The sequence below is a fragment of the Alligator mississippiensis genome, chromosome 2 (assembly GCF_030867095.1).
Source record: "Alligator mississippiensis isolate rAllMis1 chromosome 2, rAllMis1, whole genome shotgun sequence".
Taxonomy (NCBI): Eukaryota; Metazoa; Chordata; order Crocodylia; family Alligatoridae; genus Alligator; species Alligator mississippiensis.
Window position 1 is genome coordinate 260,478,440 of NC_081825.1, and position 23,710 is coordinate 260,502,149.

General features: G+C 40.7%; 1 protein-coding gene across 9 annotated transcripts in view; it reads left to right on the forward strand.

Annotated features, from left to right (window-relative positions):
* Positions 1-23,710, forward strand: part of LIN52 (lin-52 DREAM MuvB core complex component) — a 146,311-nt gene that overhangs the window by 56,111 nt on the left and 66,490 nt on the right. For 2 of the 9 annotated variants that reach the window (XR_001374027.2, XM_006268346.2), the window contains one exon: positions 10,329-12,843. The exons of 6 other annotated variants lie outside the window; for them this stretch is intronic. Coding sequence is in view for 1 of the 3 variants with exons in the window: in XM_006268346.2 (XP_006268408.1) it covers positions 10,329-10,384 (56 nt within the window). In the remaining 2 variants the exon portion in view is untranslated. Of the gene's footprint in view, positions 1-9,060; positions 9,148-10,328; positions 12,844-23,710 lie in introns of those variants that run through there. One more of the 9 variants, XR_002090664.1, reaches the window with a different exon arrangement.

Genomic DNA, 23,710 nt, shown 5'->3' on the forward strand with positions numbered 1-23,710 from the left:
ACCCATAATCTTTACTACTCAACATGGCTGCTTGCATTCTGTTTGGTTGCCCTGACTTGAATACTTATATTGTTTGTATCTCAGTACTTTGCCTGTCTCTCAGCTGTTATTAGCCAAAGAATATAGGAACTTACATGACCATGCCACAATATTTTTCAGTAATTGTACTGTAAATATATAATTCTTTCCACTCTGATATCTCTAATTCCTTTGATCAGATTGGCTGTAGTCAGTTTTCCATTGTCTCCCCACCCAGACTTAGGTTGGACTTTGAAGTTCTTACTGGAAAGGTGCACTTTTCCACAAAACAATAGAGACTTGGGAACATAGGACTGGAAGAAGCCTCCCTAGCCATCAAGTCTAGTCTGCTGTATTTTCAGGCAACTGTTTACCCAAAACTTCCTAAAACTTATTCACTCAAAACGCTTGATGCTAATGTTCCATTACTGCAGTGGCAGCTAAGGCCTCAATTTATACTCGGAGTATTTCAGGGAGAAGATTGCATCCCATGCTTCAGAGGTAGGCAGGCCTAGGAGAAAAATATCTTCTTGACTCCAAATTTGATTGGTTTGACTCTCAGGGGAGAAGTAAAACCATGTAGTTAGAAACTTGTGAGGATCCTAACTACTAGCAGGAAGAGATCTGACACAGTAGTACACCTCATTCAAAACCCCAAGCCTTAGCTGTTGCCAATGTCCAGTGCTTTGGAGGAAAATGAGAAAACCCCATAAGCCAAAGAAACACTCATAAGGAGAAAATAATTCCTTCCTGGCCTCTGAAGGTGACCAACAAAAGCCTTAAAGTATGTGATTTCCAGGTCCTTATAAGTCTGCAAAAAGTTCTACCTCCTGGTATGTTGTAACAAAGGGATTGAAGATACTTGAATCCACATATCACACATTAACTAGAGACCTCCAGCATGACATAAACTGAGACTATAGCCAGTCTATCTAGCCTTCCGTGTATGTATGCCAGTTTCCTTCAAGGGCACCATGCTCATCTCAAGAATGATCGTTTCCCCACCCCAGTTGCATTCTTTCTTAACTCTTCATCAGTGGAAACCTACTTTCCACCACTCCAAGCAAATATCTTAGAGCCAGAGATAGACCCAATTTGTTAAAACAGTTGCCATCACTGGGTACTAACTAGGAAAGCCACCTTCAAGAAAGGAACCTCAATAAGATGTTGGTGTTGGTTGGTCAAGAGTCATTCCTCCAGGGGTACATAATGGATGAACTGGTGGATTTGGATAGGTTATTAGAAGGATTCCTAGCTTTGGGGAGTAGTGAGAATCTGTGCAACAGATTAATATTTTTCAGGGATAGGGCAGGATTGAAAAGAACATTTTTCTGAAGGAATATTGTGTCTCAGCAAGACTGAAAAATAGGTAGAAAATCCCTTATTGAAATGGTAAAAGCAATAGAGAAATTAGGGATGAGGCATACTCATGTGACAGTTCTGTAGAGGAAGCTTAGCCATACTATACCTACTATAAAGATAACAAGAGGCCTTAGTGGATAGATATTGGCATAATACCTGTCATGTAAGATAGTTTTAATACCAGTTTAATGGGAGAGACAGATCTCAAATGTATTTTTCTTTTTATTTGTTTAATTAGCTTCATGATTCAGTGCCTGGTCTTATGTCTTGACTTTTTTGGTATGTGAATTTTTTTTTGTGCATTTGACCTTGGCTTTACTCCAGAATAAATGTTTTAAGCTGTTAGTTGCATATTTTGTCTTCTGTCTGAGACTAGGGGGCAGACGTAACCAGCACTAAGACAAGTGAACTGTATAAACCACAATTAGAATTGCAGAGCACAGGTGTCTGAAGATTTTACACAATTGCCAGGCTATTTGTTTCTCAAATGAGAGGGGCTAGGGGAGTGTATTTTGGAAAATAAAGGGAGCAGAAGGGCATCCTTCTGGGTGAAAACCTTGTTTTTTGAATCCTTGTTTAAATTTTTGCAGACTAGATCCATTTTAATACTTGTACAGAGCCACAATAATGAGGGATTTAAAGTGATCTTCTAGTGTAACTGGCCACTGAATTTACAGCCTGTTTCAACAAGGAATTACCATGTAAGAATAATTGTCTTTTACTTAGAAGCTTTGCTTTGAATATAGGCTTAGGTTTTTTCAGTTTAAAATCTGAGTGCCAGGCTGCAGACAGAGACCACCTTTAGTGATATTAAAACAAAGAGAGTGGTTTCAGTGTCGGGATTAAGAGTAAATTCTATTGCAGATGTCTGAGGATTTTGGTAAGGAAGTAGGCATCTTAAATCTCTGTGCTAGTCATATACAAAGTGTTACTGCAATGAAAAAATAGTGAATAACATCAGCTCACACCACGAGACACTTGATGTATCTGGAGCTTCAGTGTTTGCTGTATTTTGCAATTTAATGCACAAGATTTGTATTTTTTTTCAGTTGTGTATTTCTATATGCTCTGCTGTGTCAGATCTGTATTCTTGGGACGTAAGGTTCCATTAAAAAATAAATAATAATCGCAGCCCCCGCTCCCCCCACACACACTCATTTTCTATAATATGGTAATGATATCACCGTAGCAGTAATTACGGGTCATCTTCATTTCTTTCATCTCTGCTGGTTCTGATGGCTTCATTCCTTTGACGGAGAAGATTTGGCTCTGGGTGCTGTGATTATTTTGTTAAGCATTATTCGAATAGACAGGAGTGAGAGAAATTAATCAATCCAAATGCAATTAGCATCATGTTTAACCCAGTGATGGACGTCTCAAGGTGAAACAGCCAGGGGAGTTTCAGACATTATTATTCAATCCAGTGGCTCTTATCTAAATTATAATCAAGAGAGGTTTTTATTGGCTTCAGGGAGAGGAGATGCAACTCTTTCCCTACTCTGAGGGTCAAGGGGATCAGGCCTTCAGCCTCACAGTATTCTGGGTGCTGTTCTTTCCTTGAAGTGGGAGGGGCTGATGTGGGAGGACATAATAATATTTAGGTCACTTGACACAAAATATCTGTACACACCTAATGTACTTGACCTGGAATGTGATCTCAGCGGTTATCCATGCCTGGGCTGGGATGCCAGTTTCTGCGTGGGATGGCACTGCCTGTCTGTATGTGAGCCAAAACTGCCTATAGGCTCATATGAGCTCATTAAGCATCGTTCTCTGCACTTTGTGAATCCAGAATCTCACATTGCTCTGCTCTTCTGAAAGCAGGGTAGGGAAAGCTGATGGGGAATCATAGGAAGAATGTAAATTATTTTTAGTTGGTTCTTAGAAAAAAACTAAGTTGTCAAGTGATGTTGAATAGCACCAAGTATATTTTTGAGAGAATCAAAATGAGATTGTGAATATGTTGAAACAGGAAAGGAGGCTAAGTTTTATTGAGTTAAAATATTATTTGAAGTATTTGGCTGCTTCTGGGAGTTGTCCATCAGTCCTGTAACAAATGAATGTAGCTAACTTAGGGTATTCCTGTGCACCTGAAGTGACCTATTGCTGTCAAGTTTGTGGCACATCTCAAACAATGGATAGATCCAATATTACCAATACAAACAACCTGAATCCATCTCCCTGAGATCTGTTTTCTCTTATACAACATAATGCTGTCGTTGTGCCATGGAGACAGACCAAATACAAAGATGTCATGGGGAGGACTTCATATTATCAAAGGTTTGAGGAATCCTGACTACTAGGTTCTCATCTGAGCTCTACTTGTGACTTACTCCTACTTACTGTGCATCTATCACTTCCCACCTATGAGACTGTGGTCTGGTCTATAGCATAACCTTTGGAATCAGAACTCCATGTCATGGGCAAAATGTTTGTGTGTCAAGCTCCTAACCTTGAGTGCTAAACACCCTAAGCTCCTCTGCAGTGGCAAAACCCTTTTTTGGCTGAGTGGAATAAGGCCACTGCTGCTTCAGCCACCCAGCAGTTTGTTGAAGGCATGTATAGATTTTTCATAACATCTATCCATTTCTGTGTCTATTCAGCAGCTTGTGCACTTTATGCTCCTGCAGCACAGCTGTTGAGTGAAGCCACATAGAAAGCCTAGGCATGTTAGGAGGTGGTGGCTTCTGGCTACTGCCAGAACTATCTGCTGTTATACTAATTGAATGTAACCTCAGTTACCAATCTGTAAAATGGGGATACAAGTATCAAGCATAGGGATATTGTGAAGCTTGCTAAATTGTTTTAAAGTGCTTCAAGATATGTGAATAAAAGGTGCCATAGCATTTAAAGGGTTATTTCATCCAGTTGTTCCTGTAGGCAGCTGCTCAGCTGTTTCACCTTACCTCAGAAAGGCATTTGAAGAGTGGTAGCTGATCGGGGCTATGCTGTGTCAGATGAGGATTTCTTAGGCTGAAGATTGTGAGACAAACTGGTATGCCACTCTGTTGTCTATAAAGGTGATTGGCATGGCATGTGTTTGCCACTGTTCTCCGGGGACAGTAACGGTTACTGACAGTTTAGGGCCTGCTGTGTCATACGCAGGTTTTTCAAGGGTCCACAGTCACTGCTCTGGCAGTCGTTCCAGGAGGACAGGGGGTCAGCGGAGCAGCAGGAGTTATTTTTATGAAGAGGTCTGAGATGGACTAAACCATCTATCAGGTACTGATAGGACTGATGAAGTCTGTTTATGAGTATGCATTGTAGAGGAGGAGCTAAGATCACTCTGGGAAACCAGTATGAGGCTCCCTTTCTCTTGTATTAGCAAAGCTTAATTGACCTCTAGTTCTGATCATAGTATCCCATAAATTTTAGGCATTCTGGCATCTCTTTATGCTTTTTTCTTCAGTTATTTTTCTGTTTTAGTTTATATCTTTGTAAATAAGTTGTAACTTACCCTTTTTAACTCCCAGATGCAGTATACCTCCTCACCCAAAAGACTGGCTTTGCCATTGGCTTTCATAATGAAGACAAAAAAGGATCCTACCCATTGTTCATGAGCTCACCCAAGGCCTTCTGTATAACATGCCCAACTGGTATCAAGAATGTTTGTTTCTCCCCACACTGATGTTGCCTACCTCTAGTATCAGACAAATCACCTCTGCTATAACAAACCTGAACAAAGAAGCTACACGTTGTTCCAGCTGCTCCCCTATCACCTTACTAGGTGGACTCCTTTGTCTTCAACAGTTTCATTAGCTTTTATATGTGTTTGTATCCGTTCAGTTTTGCTATCCCTGGGTTGGTAAAATATATCTACAATCAATCCCTGTCCTTCATTAGTTTCCTGGTGCTGGCTGATCATCTACTCAGTAGAATGCTGTAGTTTAAATGAGGGAGAAAAACTGGTCACAAAATGCCCACCAGAAAATAAATGACCAGGATAGTTAGACCTCTTGATTTGGTTGTTCTGTAGTGAGACAAAATAATCTTAGAAAAAAAGGAAATGCTTTAAAAGCAAGCAACAGACTACTGTTGTGGAAGATGGTGTGAATTAAGAAAACCATGTTTGACTCTTCTCTGTTAAGACAACATGTACCAGCCAAAGAAGAGATGAGGATAGTAAGATATTTAAGAATGTGTTGTAACCGCATGGTGGGATGATATTGTAAAGACAAACTATTTTAGACACGGTTTAGAAAGTTTATAAATACTTAACTGAGACTTTTTAAAGTGCTTTCATGTATAAAGCCAGGATCTGTACAAGACCAGGTTTGGAGCAGAAAACAAGAACCAGTTTTTTAAACCCCAAATTATCTAAAATAGTAATTCTATTCATAAAATTGTCACACATTCAGGATCTGCTATCACAAGACTGGGGGAGGAGAGATGTTTACCTCCCCCCTTTCCTAGCATATAATAAGAATACTAGCAAGATGTTGTGTATAAATATGTGTATTGCCTTTGGATCCTTTGGGATGAAAGTTGTTTATATAAGTGTAAGTCACTGTTTTCATTACTGGGTTTACTATGATAAAACCTCCTATCCAGATCTTCTGACACAGTTTGTACTGTGTTGTCACACATGAGAGAGCTGTTTATGAGATGTTGGGGACCAATGAGAATGGACCCCCAATTCTCGTATAGTGTTCTTTTTCTAATTAAATTGTCCCTAGAAGAAACATCCAAAGCAGCAGCTTTCATTTTGGATTGAAGGCAAAATGTTATGAGTCTTTGTCATTTGATTAAAAAGTTACTTAACCTTTGAATTGCTACAGATGTAAAGCTAGCTCCGAGTTTCCAATGTAATCGCCTCCAAGTTAAAATCAGGAAAATCTTTGTGTAATGAAACCCATATGTCATAGTGAAAGGATGCAAAGCACTGGCAGAGTGGGCTGCTCTAGCAGGAGATTCTGCACACAATCTTGTTAACCAGGGCTGCTTTTGGTAATCCCTCATCTCCTCACTTGTAGGAAATCAATCTGTACTACTGAATCTTTTCAACCAGCAACTACAAAATTTACTGCAGGAGGCAGTTTGGGGACAGTTGTAGCAGCAAGGAGCCCAAGGCAGCAAGGCTAAGTGCAGGATTGAGGGATTGAAGTTCTAAAGAGGAGATTATATTAAACCTTACTTCACCCTCCCAGCAAGGAGAAACTGCAGCTTCTCTTTTCAGCCCCATCCTCTTCTGTCCACTCCCTGGTCTGAGATCCACCTATTTCAAGGCAGCAAATTTAATTTCTGGGACAAGAGTCTGTTATTTACAGCACTTTGATCCACATTCTCTTTGCAGCCCAAGGAAAGGGAGGATCTATTCAAACACTCAACTTTTATTGTAACTGAGGCCACTAACATCTTAAAATGGTGTTTTTTTGTGGCCTCAATGCCCCCCCTCCTCTTCCCCACCTAACTGAGAAGATTAATTTGTAACCAGGCTATTGCGATCGTATCCATTGTTGATTTTCTATTGTAGTGATAGATGCACAGCATAGGAAGGGTTGTAAATCGTGATTTGACATGGAGATTCATGTTTCTATTTTATGCTGCACAGGCTCTGTGGTGTCTGTTTGCTGGTACAGTGAAACCTGCACTCAGGCCCCACCTCCATTAGACAAGTCCCTGGTTTAAGCAACCATTTAAAAACATCCCAAAGGTTTCCAGTACAATTTTGTCCAGCCTTTTAATTAAAAGATCCGCCTCTATCTACTAGGCAACTGGCTTTAGCTGGTCCCTTGGGTAGCTGCTTAAGACAGGTTTTCCTGTCTTTCTTTTGGGCTGCAGTCACATTTAGAATGTGGGTGTGATGGTTTTTTCATTCTCAAGCTTATAACTCAACCTGAATAACTCCAAGATACCCAACTGGCAATGATATTATCACTATAAAGAGTTCATTTAACACAAGCAGTGTGGGACACAAGGATGTAATATAAGAGACTGTGAAACACCCAGGTTCAGAAAAGACTCCAAAGCAGATTACAAAAAAAGAAAAGAGGAAGAAATTGCCAAGACATTTGAACTCAGCACCATGTAATCAGGATCAGTCCTGTCTTTATCAGGATTATACTGAACTGTGATTCTTGGGCAGCTCAGTGAGACAGTCATAGCAGGGAAAACAAGATTGTAAATAATTGTGGAAACTTGCCCTCACAGTTTGGCTGGGAATTGTTTGCAGTAGTGGGATTCATTTTGTAGCCATCTCTATGCATATACAAAGATGTAGTGCCCTTGTTTGAGTGTGATATCATACCTTTAAAAATAAAGCCCTACAGCTCTGTGTGTGTGTGTGTGTGTGTGTGTGTGTGTGTGTGTGTGTGTGTGTGTGTGTGTGTGTGTGTGTGTGTGTGTGTGTGTGTGGAACAGGAATACAGAATAGCAGAAGGCTGTCTCCTGCTCCTAATGGGATTTTGTAGCAGCATGTGCGAGTTTGTTTCAGAAGTCAGAAATGAACAGATGTTGGTATAAATTACCTCTGTGTCTGATGTCTTGCAAATTAAAAGCGCGGTTGGCATCACTAAACAATTTCACCAGGTTTGGGGGGGAGAGCGGGCGGTGATTATTGTAGCAGGTCGGTAAGAATCTTTAAGCTGCAGCAGAACAGGATAGCAAGGATAAAGGAATGAAGAATAAAATGAGAGGTCTATGAATTAATCAGAAATGTTAACATCTCCGATGACAAGTGAACAGGAGGGCACGTGCTCTGGAGCAACCCCCAACCTACAGTAATTTCAGTCGGAGCACAGAAGGAGTCTGTGCTCAGTGCCTGATTTATAGGGTGCAGCCCTCTTTGGGGGAACGGAATTGTCATACATTCGTATATCTCCTATATGGGACTGGCACTCAAGAAAACTTTCCACTCTGTCAGCTGATAATGGTTTAGTTTGACTTTGTGCTTTCTCTGCAATGGCATTTAATGATCCTGTTTTGTGGGCTGGTTTGAGGTAGGGGCGTCAGGGAGTTGGTTGTACTGCGGAATATGTTTCAGGCTGAACTCACATTTTTATTAATCATGTTCTTGGTTTGTTTATGCATAATAATTTAATTCCTGGGAAAATAACAAACACCCCCTGCCCTTCCACAGCATCTTCCATCCAAGAGTCTCAAAGCACTTTATCAGTATTATATTAACAATTTAAGCTTCATAAACACCCTGAGAAACAGACATATATTATGCCTATGTTGCAGATGAGGAAATTGAGGTTCAAAATGAGTAAGCAATTTACTTGAGCAACTTGCATTGTGAATCAGGAACATGTCTGGAAATGAACCCCAGATGATCTGAATCCCAACCCGGTTCTTTAGACACAAGATTGCTTTTTCATATAAAGAAATCCCTGTGTGTTTTGCAGTCCCTTCAGGCATTGAATTTGCTCTTGAATTTACCTTTTACTTTGGGATTGTGCTTCTGAATCTTTGTTTTGATCTTTAAAAACATCTAAAAGTTTGCAGTCCTCACAGTAGAAAACATGAACCAAATATAATTACTGTGGTAATGTCTGTCTGAGTCAAAAGACAGCTGGAAACAAGAGGCCTGACGACTGTGATGTACCCCATCCATTTCAATGGGCTGTTGACTCTGTAACCCTACTACTGTGAATTTATCAGTCAGCATTAAGTAGTTCGCTGCTGATCACTGTAGCAGAAGCATCTTGCTTCTTTCAGGATCTTTCAATTTTATTTCAGGCAAAGAAGTCAAGATTGGATCATTTTAGGAGATTGGGAATGATATAGGAAGTCTCTCATTTTTGGGCACAGTTTCTAATGATCCAGGTCAGTAGTGACCCAATGTCTTTACCAAATGATGAGTGTTTGTCAGAATCTGACTTATTTCACATTAACTGGACAAGTGGTAGTGTCACAGAAAATACCCTCATGCTAGATATTAGTATGGTCACTTGTTTTTCCTTTCTGAAGAGTGGTCTAGAACAGAATGGATTCTATAGAGATTGAGCCCTCATGTTATCTTGAAGCACAAAACTCATTGAAACCTTTGTTTAAAAGAAATGAAATTGAGAAGAAAGTACATAAAGAGCACATCTCTCCAGGGCTCTTTCCTTAATGCTGCAGATTTGAAATATTTTTATCCTTGTTTTGGGACAAAGATAGTATTAGGGTTGCTGTGCTAAAGCCTGGACTCACAAGTCAGAAATGTTTCAGGTAGGAAAGTGGCTGCGTAAACCCTGTTTTAATACAGCAACTAGAGATTGATGGTGCCAAGAGTGAGAGAGAGATGCATAAACCTTGCCTCACTGTATTAAACATCGAAGGACTGACAATGCAGAGAGGGAGAAGACCAAAGCTCTATAAACTCTACTTTATTACACCATCCATAGATGAACTGCATTGAGGGAATATAAACTCCATTATATTACAGCACCCAGGGACTAGCAGTGCCAAAGGAGAGAGAAAATGCCGTCTAATTTCTGTTAAAGATCATAGCATGTTAGGGACCAATAATCCTGAAATAGAGAGAGGTAGAGTTTAGTAATTTTTGTTGGATTATAAAATCCTGGAACAATTGCACTGAGACAGAGTGATAGAGCTGTGGATTACACCATTCAGTGATTGATAGTGCTAAAATTAAGAGGGAGATTTTACATGAGTTTGAGACTATCTACAGTAAAAATAGAAAGTGTTGATTGTATGTAATGAGACAGCTCATAAGGATTGTTGCTGAGCTTTGAAATTTCTACCCAATGCCTACATTTTCCAGACTGTCCAGAATTCAAGCTGTGGCGTAGACTTATTTTTTTGTTTAAAAAAAAAAATAAAAAAAATCCTTGGATTATCTGTTAGCACAGGTGTACAGTTCTAAATGAATCACTACCTTCTGGTCAAATACCACAAATTACCTCATTTTAATTGTTTGTTTTCATAAAATTGTAGAAAAATTAGGGTTGGAAGGGACCTCAGGAAGTCATTTATTAATTTCTTTTTCCTTGCCATTTCAGCTAGAGAAATGACTCGAGGGAAATTCCTAAACATCTTGGAGAAACCGAAGAAGTAGCTTCTGAAACTTGGGCAAAAATTACCCTTGAATGAATTGTCTTGCCTGTCATTTGCAGACCCAGTGAAACACCTGGACTTCCCAAAGGGAAAGACAAAGCTTTTTGCTCTAGATCAACAGAAATGAGCCTCTCTGTAGCTTCCTTAGCTCATCTCCTTACTGATGAGAAGCATTCCAGATGCTGTTTACAAGGATTGTGAGGGATTCCATCAATACTGCAACTTCATCAACCAACCTTTACATGCCTGTCAGGAAAGCTTGGCCTTTTGCCCAGGCTGTAGCAAACTTGTACAGCAGTTTTTCTACAGATCATATAAAGTGAATATCCCCAATGTCCTCATTCGGTTACTGGGTCTATGTGATGCCAGCTAGAATATATCATGAAGCATTGGCCCTTTTATATGCCTCTCTTGCCTTAAGAACATGGATTTCATATGTGCCGTTTCCATGCTGAAAGATGCATGCAGGGTTCTGGATAAAGACGGTTCTGGCCTTGGTTAAACTGAGTCTGCAGGACTGTATTCTGCTTGGAAGGAAGGTGGAACATGGTCTGTTTAGTTTACCATGGTCTAGTTAGATTACCATTAGTTATACCCATCGGAGAAGGATGTGCTGCACTCACATAACATCATTTAGTCCTATCTGCACTCCTGTATTTCATTCTGTAAATGTATCAAGTACTGTGTTTACAGAGAGCTTCGCCCTAGTGCTAAACATTTGTATATTTTGTTGTTAAATGTGGGCTGATGAACCATTGGGAGTAAATAAGGGAAGATGTTTGTTATTGTATCATGAAATTAAATATCTCTGTGGGAGCTTTTCCCAGGATGCAAACAGCTCTCTCTATCACTCTCAGTAAACCAGCTCAGTGAGAGTCCAACTGAGGTACTGAAGAAAGTCTCTTAAGTTTGAAGGGCAATAATGTTTTCAGTAACAGCAAGCTCCATGGTCTAGTTAACAGCTATGGCAGGGAAACTTCAGAGACAGCATCTGCATGCTTACAGTTTTAAAGATGAAATGTTGTTCTTCCACATTATTAGAAGACCTCAGCCTCAAAATTTGCATTGCCAGCAAACATAGGATGTCATAGTAAATGGAGAATCTTACTGCTGTCTGGTGTCCTTCAGGGTCATGTTCACTTAGTATTTGCATACTTCCTGGTGCCTTTCCTCCTTCAGCAGGCTCCTGTGTAATGGTCCTGGGTAATTTTTTTTAGACTTTTTTTTCCCTCTATGAGGACAAGTAACTCTCATTTTATTCTGTTCCCATTTTCTTGGAAAAACTGCATATCTAGCATTAATAAGGTCATCATTGTCTCTAAACTAAAATTTAATATTGTGCCAATGGCAGTTTTCTCCACCCGCCCCTCCCTCTAAATTATTTCATGCCTATTTTCACCCTTTACATTTAGTCGTTTCTGCAGAGACTCAGTAGGTGTGACTTGAATCAGGGCTATACTTGTTATAGCATCATTGACAGTCTGTCCTTGGTGCATTTTGCCACTCTGTTGTGGGGGAGAGTTGTTGCTTTTAAGCCCTGTGTTCTTCAGAAAGGAGTTGTATCTCTGCTCAAGTGCAACCTTCACTGAATGGTTACTAAAATGTTTATAGCCTTTCCATCTTTGGGTCTATGAACTCCACTGTTGTATTAACTAGAGCTAAGCTAGGTTTGGACAGCTCCTTTCTCCTAAGTTAAAGCAGTGTTAAGACACAGTCCTGAAAAGACATATTCAATTACTTAACTTTAAGCATGTCAGTAGTACAGCAGGACTCCCTGGATCTATTTGCGTGCTTGTGATTTTGTGGGATTGGGGCTTAACAGAGCTACACGATCTCTTGAGAGGATGGGGAATGCAAAAGTAGAAAGTGCCTGGAAGCTGAGAGTAGGGAATCAGACAGGGAAGGAACCTTCTTACTTGCTGATCAGAATTAATAGAGATGTAGCTTTTAAAGTATTAATTTAAATTATACTTTTTGTGGATATTATTAACATTCATGTATTTAGTTTGCATGTGTTTTGTATGTATGTTTTGCATGGCCCATAAAGTAACCAGTATTCTAATCCATTGTTGTATGTTTTGGAGGTCAGTCACACTAACACAGTAAAAAATTGAGAAGCATAGGGGAAGACATGAGAAATTCGCCACAAAATCTATGTACATTTTATGATCTGTCTGGTGAGGAATTTTAAACTCATAAGTAGTTTTTTACAGTCCTGGGGAAAAAATGCTTTTCTCCTACCATCCTCCTATGTGCAGCAGTATGTATTTTCTAGTGGTGGGGTGGTAATATATGCTGTAGAATTGGAATATTTATTGGCTTTGTATTTGTCGTCTGTAGAAATGAGTAAGGGATGTATTTTTACAGGAAATATTTACATGTATTTTTGTTTGTTAGCCAAAAGATTATAATCTGTCTGTTACTGCTTTGTGGTTTCATAATAAAGAAGTGCAAAATGTATGGAATGGTTTTGGTTTTCTGAAATACCCCTCTGACATGAAAGCTGTGACCTAGCTACTAAGGCAATACACCTTAGCCTTAGAATAGGCTCTCCTCCACCATTATCATTACTAGAAAGCCATTTTATGCGTCCCAGTTGGGGCCCAGTGGGAGTTCTCTTCCTGTCAGTAGATACTCTTGGCAAAAGACAAAAACAGCTTTTAAACACCCTACCAGAATTTCATTTCTTTCTGCTCTGGTGTTTTTCTGAGTCTTGGAATAAGGAACAATTAAAGCAGTAGTAAAAATTTTGCATTTTTGGAGTGATTATACTGACAAAAACATCAAAAAACAATGTGAAAAAATAAAGGGTCTAACCTGCAAAATGGTAGGAGTGTGAGAGGTAGATCAAAACTTTGCTTATATGTTACATTAGTTAACATCAAATGATCCTTGTTGTATAAAGCACCATCATTTGTCATTATGTTTAAATGTTATTCTAAGATCCCTAGAAGTAGTTTTGTTTTATATGTTTATTGTGCCTTTCAAATGTTACTTTTTGCACATCTGATTGCATTAGCATGCTGTGCCTAGCAGCATATTCTGTTTTCAACACTGACGTCAAAGGGAAGAAGAGAGAATCCATAGACTTGTGTAGAGGTGCACCAATACATTGGTCCCGTATCAGATTGGCACTGTTTATAAGGAAAAGTGACAGCATAGGCAATCAGCTTTTTTTTGATTGACGTGGCCAATACATGTGCTGTGCATGTGCGCAACCACTGCACAGCACACAGATAGTTAGGCACGCAGCCAGGCAGCATGGAGAACAGCCAGATCTGGCTGATAAATCTGTTGTGGTACAGGGGGTGGGGGGAGGGAAAAGGAGGGGAGGGAGGGAGTAAGTGGGAGTGGGGCAGGCGCTGCCTGACAGGGGACAGAGCTGCAAGCAGCTCATCTGGGGGACATGGAGAGCGAGTGACAGCTCCTGCAGCTGCACGCACCACAGGAGGGCATGGGAGGCTTGTGCCCCTGGATCTACGTGCTGAGCAAGGGCGGGCTGGGGCCTGGGGTGGTGCCAGGCTCTTCTTGACAGAGGGGCTGGGCCAGGCTGCGCTCAGGGTGAGCAGCACTGGGGTTGGGAAGGCTATGGCAAACTGGGATGGATGCAGCCTGGCCCAGCCCCCCTGCCCACCGCCGCTGAGAAGAGATCAGCATGGCCCTGGCCCCAGCTCACAGCAGCAACCAGCTTTTGCCACATGCACAGATCTGGGGGTGCATGCCTCCCATGCCTTCCTGGGGTGTGTGCAGCCCCTCACAGTTCCATCCCGTACCTTGCCCCGTCTTGGCCCCACTCCCTTCCTTACCACAGCTGCCTCAATCTGCCTCCCATGTCCCTTCCCTCCCCCACCCCTTCCACCACAACAGGCTTACCAGCCAGACACTGCCAGGTTAGATATTGGCAATCAGATTGGTATTGGTTGATATGGCTAGTTAAAAATTGGTCATTGGTATTGGCCCAAAAAATCTCTATTGGTGCACCCCTAGACTTGTGTGAATTAACTGAAAGAATAGAAGGGCCTTGATAACAGATTCCACCTCATATCGCTCAGTATATGTTCTTTATTCCTACCTTGTTCATGAGCATCAAGGACTGAATACATATTTCTTACTAGATTAAGGTGCAAATTGAGAAAGGAAGGGTTTTTTTGGGAGCAGAGTTAATGTTTTGAAAAACAGTCTGTTTTTTTCAGACCAGGAGTATAATTTTAATGTAGTTGTCTTCTGAAAGAAAGAGGTCTGTAGCTGTCATCTGCTGGACTGAATTGCAAATATATTCCTGTTACTTACTTCATCCCTCTGAAGGAATGTTAGTTTAATCAGCGTGCTGAGCCCAAAAGGTTTCACTCACTGGATCTTCATCTACCTGAAAAGGGTAATATGATAAAAAAATATTTAGTGGACGCCCTCAGCAAGGGGTCCAGTGCCCTGCCCTGTGGTCTTAACTCTTCTACAAATGAAGCTCTTCAAAGAGTGCCACAAAAGAAGAATAGAAGCTACTTTTACTTTTGATCTAAAAGTAAGGGGTGTTCAGCTCAGTGAAGAATGATTTTATTACACATAGGAGAAGCTCCCTATGAACTTCCATCAAATTCATGTATCATTGTCTTTCAAAAACTTTTTAAAAATTCTCCTTTCCCATGATGACTACAAAGAATTCAGGTAGATGATCTGAAAGTTATTCCTATTGTTCTGACCAGCATTGTCTAGCTGTTTCTTGAGCTTCTTGTATTGTCCCCTTGTATATTGCCTTATACATCAATTGGAAGTTCTTTGAGGTAGGGGATTTTCTTTTATTCTGTTTGTACAGCCCCTAAAATAATTAAGTATTCGTTTCTTCCAAATAATAACAGAGCATTGGATTCAGGCACTCTGGTCCTTCATGGTGTGTATCACATAACTCATAACTAAAATTAGTGCTAACATTTCTTAGTTGGATTAATCAGTCTCAAGTCTCAGACTGTTCTCTTACCACTGTAGCCGATTATGCTGCCATGGATTCTTGACTTGCTTGACCAGTTGAGACTGTATGGATACTGGACTGTTAGTTAATTGCTCCCTGGGAGGTTCAAGACATCATCTTCCTGAAAAATAAGGCAAGTACATAAAATGTGGATGTTGGACTGGATTTGATTCTTGCTTGTGTCTTTCAAATTTTATTGTAGCCTATGATGTTTTCTGGAAGATCAAATTTAGATTCATTGTAGCATTTCAGACAGTTTGGACTATTCTTGATTTCTGTTTAAAAAAACAATTGGCCAATATCTTTTCTGCTTGCCATCCATCCAGGTAAAAAAAGAATAAAAAAACCTTCTGTTTCTATTCATCCTGCAGGAAAAAGATTTTAAGGCCTTGATCTATTGCTTTACATACATTCAAGTAACACCAAACTTTGGGATTTGAATTTTATATTTTCCAAGCTAATGAAACCACTGTTGAGATTCTAGGAGAATGCTCTTCACGCTGTTAATTTCTGAAGGTTTTATTAGTACGAATATGAATAAATAGGCTGAGGTCCAAGGCTTCATGATAGAACCTCCTTATATAATGTTTTACAAGGAGCTCTGTTCTCACATCATGAGTTCTCAATTAGACTGATTTTAAGTGAACTCTTTTAACTAATTTGCATATTCCCTGTGCCCTAAACCTACTGGATAATGCTAATTTCTAAACTGTACAAGGAATGCATGCCCTTAGTTATCTTGTGAGAACAGAGTCTTCCCTTACTGTCTTCTTGGCCTATTTGAAGTATATTGGTAAGAACATAGTATAAATCAATTTGTACCTAGCAGTTGTCTCACTGGATTAAATTATAAATAAGTACTTATTATGACCTTGCAGTTTTTTCATACCTTGAAGGTTTTAGATCACGTTCTGATGAGTTTAAAAGCAGTCTTTATAATACGTTTTAAGAAACATCTGCACATAGATACTAATGTGATGGAAGCCATAAGTGAGAATTGCCTCCATTACCAAGATATGCAAGGCTGATTATGTGGAACTCAGTTTACACATTAATCCAGCATTGCTATCCTGATTTGGCTTCCAAATCCAACGCTCTTCCAAAATCTTTAACACTCTGTAGACTCTCTTACTCAGATGCTTGTTAAAGCCATGTAGTCTCTTTTGTCGGCAACAATATTAGAAGGCAAAAGAAAGTTACTTATCAGTAACTAGATTTTTGGTTATGATTCACACTGAAGTACTTGTGCCTCCACTTCTCTCACACCTTAAAGGATTCTGAAAAAAAAATTGAAGGATTTGAAGAATGGTTAGTCTCATTGTCTCTTATGCACCTGTGAACCAGGCCCTAAGGGGCCTGTCATGTGGTTCCCATGCCCATTACTTCCTAGAGAGTTTTGACTGGGTGATGTACGAAGAGATGTGTATTCCAAAAATGATTATCTATGTGGTAGCTAATGGAGAACAGTTACTCCTTTCTTCTGTTGGTAGAGAACTAGTGTAATTTCTAGGTGATTCTTCTGAGTTTGGGGCGAGGATTATATAGTGATGGGAAGAAAATTTCCAGAGCAAAATCAGCTTCTGGTGCCTATGTATAGCTCTTCTGTGTACAGCATGAAAGAACTGTTAAACTGTGGCCTGTTGAATGGTATTTGTGAGGCTCTAGTCCTGGGCACTGATGCCAGACTTCCCATCCATTCAGTGCTTCTAGCTGTCTCTGTTCTGGCTCTGTGCAGCAACAGAGCAAGAGTCCCCTTTTCATCAAGTCTGACTGAGCATCGCTTCCTTGGTGGTTGAATCTTCCTCTTCATCTGTTTTAGGTATCAGTTCGCATTTTTTCTCTGCATGTTGTACCATAATTGTTCATTCTTCTACTATCCAGAAAAAGGTTCTTGCCCCTCCTGTGATAAACTAGAGGAGTGTTTGTTCTTGCTACATCACAGAGTAAAGAATTTACCTAATCATAATCACCTGTGTTTAAATCTTGGTATTTGAAGTAGACCAGGAGAGATTTTGTTTTAGTACAGTGAAACTGACTGAAGCAATAGGACCTTTTTACCCAGGTTTAACTTGTTCAGACATACAAAATTCCTCCTTTGTATAGAATCTTTCCTATCTGCAAACATACATAGTTGACATCACAGTTGAAATAAGAACATGTTTATAAATACAAGGGTTTGGTTTACCATTTACAAGCAGTTACTGAGGAAGTGGACTTTCCTTGGCTTTTCTAAAAATGTGCATCTATTCCCTAAAGAATGAATTACAAATATTTATTTTCAATATCCACTTATCAATACCACGGCCTTACAAAACAAAAGCAGCTTTCTGGAGCCGCACACCTTCACAGTAAGAGCTCACTATACTATGATAGAAATTCTAGAGTGGGCAGCTGAAACCATTTTATCCTTAAAATATACAGCATTTAAATGATAAGAAACTGCATCTGATTCTGCAAACCCATAATGGACCCAAATATCAGTAACGCTCGGAGGTTGTGAGGAAGACCTTGAAGTAACCTCTCATTTTTTAAAAACATCATGGTGTCAGACCTTCTGTCCTAGCTATCATTTTATGGTTTCAAGCCTATCTAAACAATGAGTAGAGCGATAGATGAGCAGTGATATTCTGGTCCTATTGACTAAAGGATGAATCTCCCACTGATTTAAAAATGACCAGAGTTTACCCCTAGCTCTGTAAAAAAAATAAAATAAAAGCCCAGATGAGCCTTGATATTTTGAAAGCTCAAGTAGAGGGCCAGGCATATGATTCAGGTCTTTTTGAATCCTAAAACCCTTGGCTTGGGGAAGAAAGCCACTGTAGAGAACTAAGATGTTATGAGCCCTTGGTCCTAACATACACACGCATCAGGGCTTTTTGTTTGTTTAAAAGCACGACAAATGCAAAAACCGAAGCTGAGGCAGAGTTGTGGAAAATGTAAGTGTAGGTCAGGTTATTTGAAAGCTTGGGTTCCCACAGTAATATGAACCAGTGAACATCTTTCCACAAATGTTAAGAAAGACTTTTAAAAGCATAACCTAAAATGCTATATACAGGAAGCTGATATGCTCAAGTTAACCTCTGAGTCACTGGAATTCTCAGCATGGGACAAGTTCTTCACATTTAAACTTAATTATCCACTGAAAGTACTGATTTTTAGACTTGACTTTCTTCAGTGTGCAGAATGACTGACTCTGAAAGGGGAGTTTTCTTGTTGGGCTTGTGATGTTGACCTCTGACCTGGATGCTGACTCCTGCGACACAGATCACTGGCCAGCAAAGCTGGAATGCTCTCTGCTTCTCCCTGTTATGGACATTGTGGTGGAAGGAAAGGAGATGAGTCTGAAGCATCCTATTAATTACCAGTCAAGACTGTGGCCAAGTGGGCAATAAGAATTGTCTCTTTTCTTGCAGTGACAAGATCTCTGACACCTGAAGGGAGAAAGTACTTGACTTGACTGCAGAACACTTGGCAAGATCACTTAATTAGCAGGAGCAGCAGCATTCGTAGACATGTATTAGTATGGCATTGTCAACTCTTAAACTTTAGGACATTTGGGACTTGAGAAGGATTTCTCCATCCCATCCAGAGTCTTGTGTTCATGGCACTAACCTATTGTCTAGATCTATCATGGCAGGACTTGTGCCTTCTTTTGAAGCAACAATTATTTACTGCTTCTAGGAGACTTCTGCTCCTATTTATATTGCAGGGGAGCCCAACCTTTTCTGGGTTCACTTAGGAAAAGACAATTTTTGTCATAATGCACCTACAGTATAGACATCATGGGGAGAAATGAGGGACTATATCCAGCTGCCTCTGTAATAAGTCATCACTAATTTTATTGGTTTTATTTTTAAATAAAAATGATCCCCATTTGCCATTCTAGCTAATCATCTGCCCTATCCATTTCCTATAACTGCTAGTTGTCCCCCTTGCTTTCCTGCTCCCCAGGTACATTGTCTTATTTAGTACTGTAAGATGAATAGAAAGAGTATGGGATCAGTTGGACCAAAAATCTAATCGCATATAGCAAGACCTATCAGCTCAATTTTCAGATGGGATAAGTATCTAGCAAATTTGCAATCAAGTCTAGAAGTGCATCTTTAATAGAGCTGCTTCAAATATTTTCAACAGACTTTCTTTCCTCAGTCAAAAAAAGGCCACTTGGTTGCTACCAAAATGCTTTGCTTTGTACTTCTGTATAATGCTTTGTACTTCTGTACAATAGCTTTGATGAGCAGCAGACTTACTCAAAATGATAGGATCTCATATAGGAATTGCCTTTCTATCTGATGTTTCTGAGTGTGAATACTGATGAGAAATCATGGGTGCCTGTCCCACTGAGGAAATGCAGTGGCCTGGCTGTCTACGGGCCCAATGTTAGTGGTAATCTTGCATTTCCTTTAAAGCAGCAGAACATCCTAGAGAGGTAAAATCCCAATAGTAGATCTTTGTGGTTATTTAAACCCCAATCTCTATAGCTGCCATTTTTTCTTCAGGATTCAGTGTTGTCTCTTCCCCAGTGCAAAAGCCAAGATAATTTGCAAATCCACCTCTGCTTTTTAATAAACTTTAGACTGTACTTCCCTGTGCTCTAATGATATTGTACAAATGTCTGAGTGAGAGAGGAAAAGGTCTTGATGAATGGAAAAGAGAGATGCAGCCCAATGATTAGGGAGGGACAAGAGGGAAGGTGGGCTGATGGCTTGCAGTGGAGGAGGATGAGGAAGGTTGGGGACAGTCTTTGTCATTAGCAGTAGTTAGTTGATACCAGGCATTCTGACCTTTTCCCTTTGGTGTCTGGTCTGCAGTTGTCAGGCCCCACTAGGTAGGCTGCTTTCTTACCGCTCATGCCCTTCCCCTTTAGTCTGACGGCCTGAAAGGCAGCCCCTGTTGCTGTTTATGGCTCAGAGAAGGCTAGCTGTCGCTTGTTAGGAGAATTTCCCCAAGTCAGACCTATGGTAAGAGCCGTGTGAAGCGGAAGACAATTAGGGGCTTATTAGTGTCCTGGGGAGACGTGTAACTTGTGTTGCTGGGACTTACCAAAACAGCGAGAGTCTTACTGGCAAGCTCCAGCCGAGAAAAGACTGAGGGATTGTCTCACCTAATTATGGGGAATGGGCCTCTTTGTGTTTGTGATTCGGTACGGTTGTCCGATCGCTTTTCTCCAGCTGCTGGCTCAGACCAAGCTGGAAGTGTGCTAATTAGAAGAGAAATGGACGTAGTGATCCTGTCAGCTCTTGTTACCGGCTTGGACAAAGCAGAATATTATTCTGAGGCAGTGTTTTGAGAGTGTCCCTCTTCCAGCTCTCATTAGGGGAAAGGCTGGTGGATCAGGAGGGGATTCTACCACATGGGCTGGCTAATGGAGCACAGTCACCGTTACTGTGCTAATTAACGGGCTCAGGCAAATGCTTCTCCAACCAGCAGTCGCAGCAGCTGCACCTGGTGCTTCCAAAATCCCAACCACCTCAGTGGGCAAGCAAAGAAAAGAGTGCGTGCAGAGGGAAGAGGTCTACTTAGGACAAACCTCTCAGCCTTCCAGAGGGGCAGGGGAATGGTTAAAATGGTCAGCAAAGAGATTGTGAGGGCAGAGTACTACAGAATTAGCTGGTAGCATTCCAGTGAACCCATCATAAATACAGCATGTCTGCTTAAACCCAGTGCACCCCGTGGAGGTGTGAAATAGGCATGTGGGCAGCATGTCATCTTCAGCCCAGCGTGGAGAGAATGTGAGCAATAAATGGCAAGGGCCTGGAGCTGGGAAGAAGATGGTCTCAGAGTCAGCAGATGAACAGCTGCCATTATCATCATCTTGGGGCTCTGTAGCCAGGACTGTGAAACCAGGGAAAACCCAGAGTAGGTAACTTTGGAAGTGAATGGGACAATCCACGGCAGCACAGGCCTTTATGACATTTGATGTCCGAGAGAAGGATGATATATGTGTGTTTGAGTGGGTTCCTTTTACCTCAGGGAATCAGTTCTGTCTTTGAGACCTTCAGCTGAATAGCTGAGACAAGACCCCGATCCTTCACTTGCTCAGGGCAGGCAGAGAGGGTGGCTCAGGAGGCGTCATAAAACATTGTAAAATTACATACATTTCCAGATGATTAGCTTAAAAGCTCTAGTTAGAAGCAGAGAGAGAATGAAGAGGCAGAAGACAAAAAACAGGAGTATGATGCTTGGGGGACTCCATAGAGTAGATTTGTGCCATAGTAGAAGTGTTATAAAAGACAGCAAATACAGTTATATGGAGAGGAATGGATCCAGAGATGCCTGAATGAATAGCTATGGAGATCTGTCCAAGAGAACGGAGCAGTCTGTAGTGACACAGCTGGCCAAGTCAGAAAAGGACAGCATAGAGGGGCAAGTGCTGGTGAGTACTTTTAATTCTATCATGTAACTTATATTAATGCACCTATTGATTTTTATAAACCAACGTTATTAACCAATATAGGTAAAGTTTGGTTGTTGTTTCGAAAGGATATGGGGAAAAATCAACAATTAAACCTAAATAGTTTCTCATTTTCAAAGTCAATCCTTTCCTTTGCCTAGCAAGCTGAAGATGACAGAATATCTTCAGCTTATCCCAGGTTTTTTAAAATGGGTTTCTTTGTTTCAGGTGTGCACCAAATCTCTTCCAACCATGTTTGTTCTGGTGGAGACTTCCATGCCCTCCATCTCTCTAGTGAGAATGAACCTGGCTAGAAGAAGAAACTATTCCCTCTGATTTAAGTTTTGTTATTTTTCTAGAGGTTGCTAGATTCCCATGAAGTCCATGGGACCAGGCCTCAGATTCAGGTGGCTTGTACTATGCCATTTCTCCATAGTTATGTTAAATCTAAATGCATATTTTTGTTCTCTACTAGACTGGAAGAAATGGCAATATTTTTTTAACATCTTCAACCATAAATCCTTACTGTGCGAATATTTCAGTTCTACATTCCCATATTATTTTTAAGAGCTAAAAGTGTTCTTAATACCCAAAAGTGTACTAGCAACCTCTAAATATAAGTATAAAGATTTTTTTCTGTCTTTACAAAGCAACTTCCAATGTGATGTAGGGAGGAGTCAGGTGAAGGTGACTGGAGTAAGTTGGTAAGAAACTTGTTATCTAGGAAGGACTGACTAGTGTGTAGTGTGTGATATTATGGGGTACTAGGACATTTGTCCTTTTGTTAAGAAATAACAGTAAGTTATGTCCATCAGCTATTTCTTGTAGGTTTAGTGACAGAGGTGGGTCGTAAAGAGAGGTGTGAATGAGTAGAGGCCTCGATAATGTGCTCAGGAAATATATCCCATGCTTAGAGGTTGGCATGGAAGAAAGGCTGGTCTGGGAGATGTAGACAAATGTATTACTGAGGATGCCATGATGGACGAGCAGAGGATACCAGGCATCTTTAATATCACGTGTGCCTCTCAGTATTCTTCAGCTTCCCAGTTGTGCATTAAGGGACAAATATATTTTCCTTGATAATTGTCTATGTGGTTCTTCACACTCAAGAGAATTACCAGTACATACAGTTCAGAATCACTAGCCTAAAAGCACTAGTTATACTGAGAAGGAGACAGAAACAAAAATCATGCTTGTACAGCAGTGTAATGCTTGGGGGACTCCAGTGAGTAGATTCATGCTATGCTGGCAACTAGGTGGAAGAGACAGTGAATCCAGTTATGTGTTGAAGTTTGGAAGCTTTATAAAGCAATGGCTTTTGGAGTCACTTTCTCCTTGCTCTGAGGGATTGTCCCAGCTGCCTTTCAGGTGTTTCAGACCTCCAGAGAGTGGCGACATCAAAACACTCACATCTGTGCATTTGATAGTTCCTTTTCAGTATATCCTTGCTGGCCATTTAGGTACTGGTTTTGAATATGATTGGCTTATCAGCTTTCTTGAACTGCTACATCTGCCAACTTCTACACTTCTTTCCCCCTTGTGTAGATTAGTCTTTGGTGCAGTTACAGTGTTGCTGCCATTAGGGGTGGAACTTGAGCCTGTTTAGTGGCCTTGGTATATACTGATTTATACTTCCTTATATCTGACTATATCTACTAGGTCAAACTACAGCAGAGGTCATTCCCAGGGGTCCAGTCCTGTTCTTGTTCCTCCCTTGAAGTCCATTGGATTTGTAAATCACTGCTCAACCTTTTCATCAGTATGAGTCTAAGGCACTGGTCTCCAACCTTCTTATGGTGAAGATCACTTTTTGGCACCCCAGGCTCTACTGCACCCTGCCCTCCTGCCTGCCCCCTGGACAAGCCACCCGGGCTCTGACCCCACTCACCTGGCCCAGCCTGGATGGCAGGGGGCATGGCTCAGCCCAACCACGTGCATCCTGCCACTTCTGATCGTGGAGCCTCTGGCAG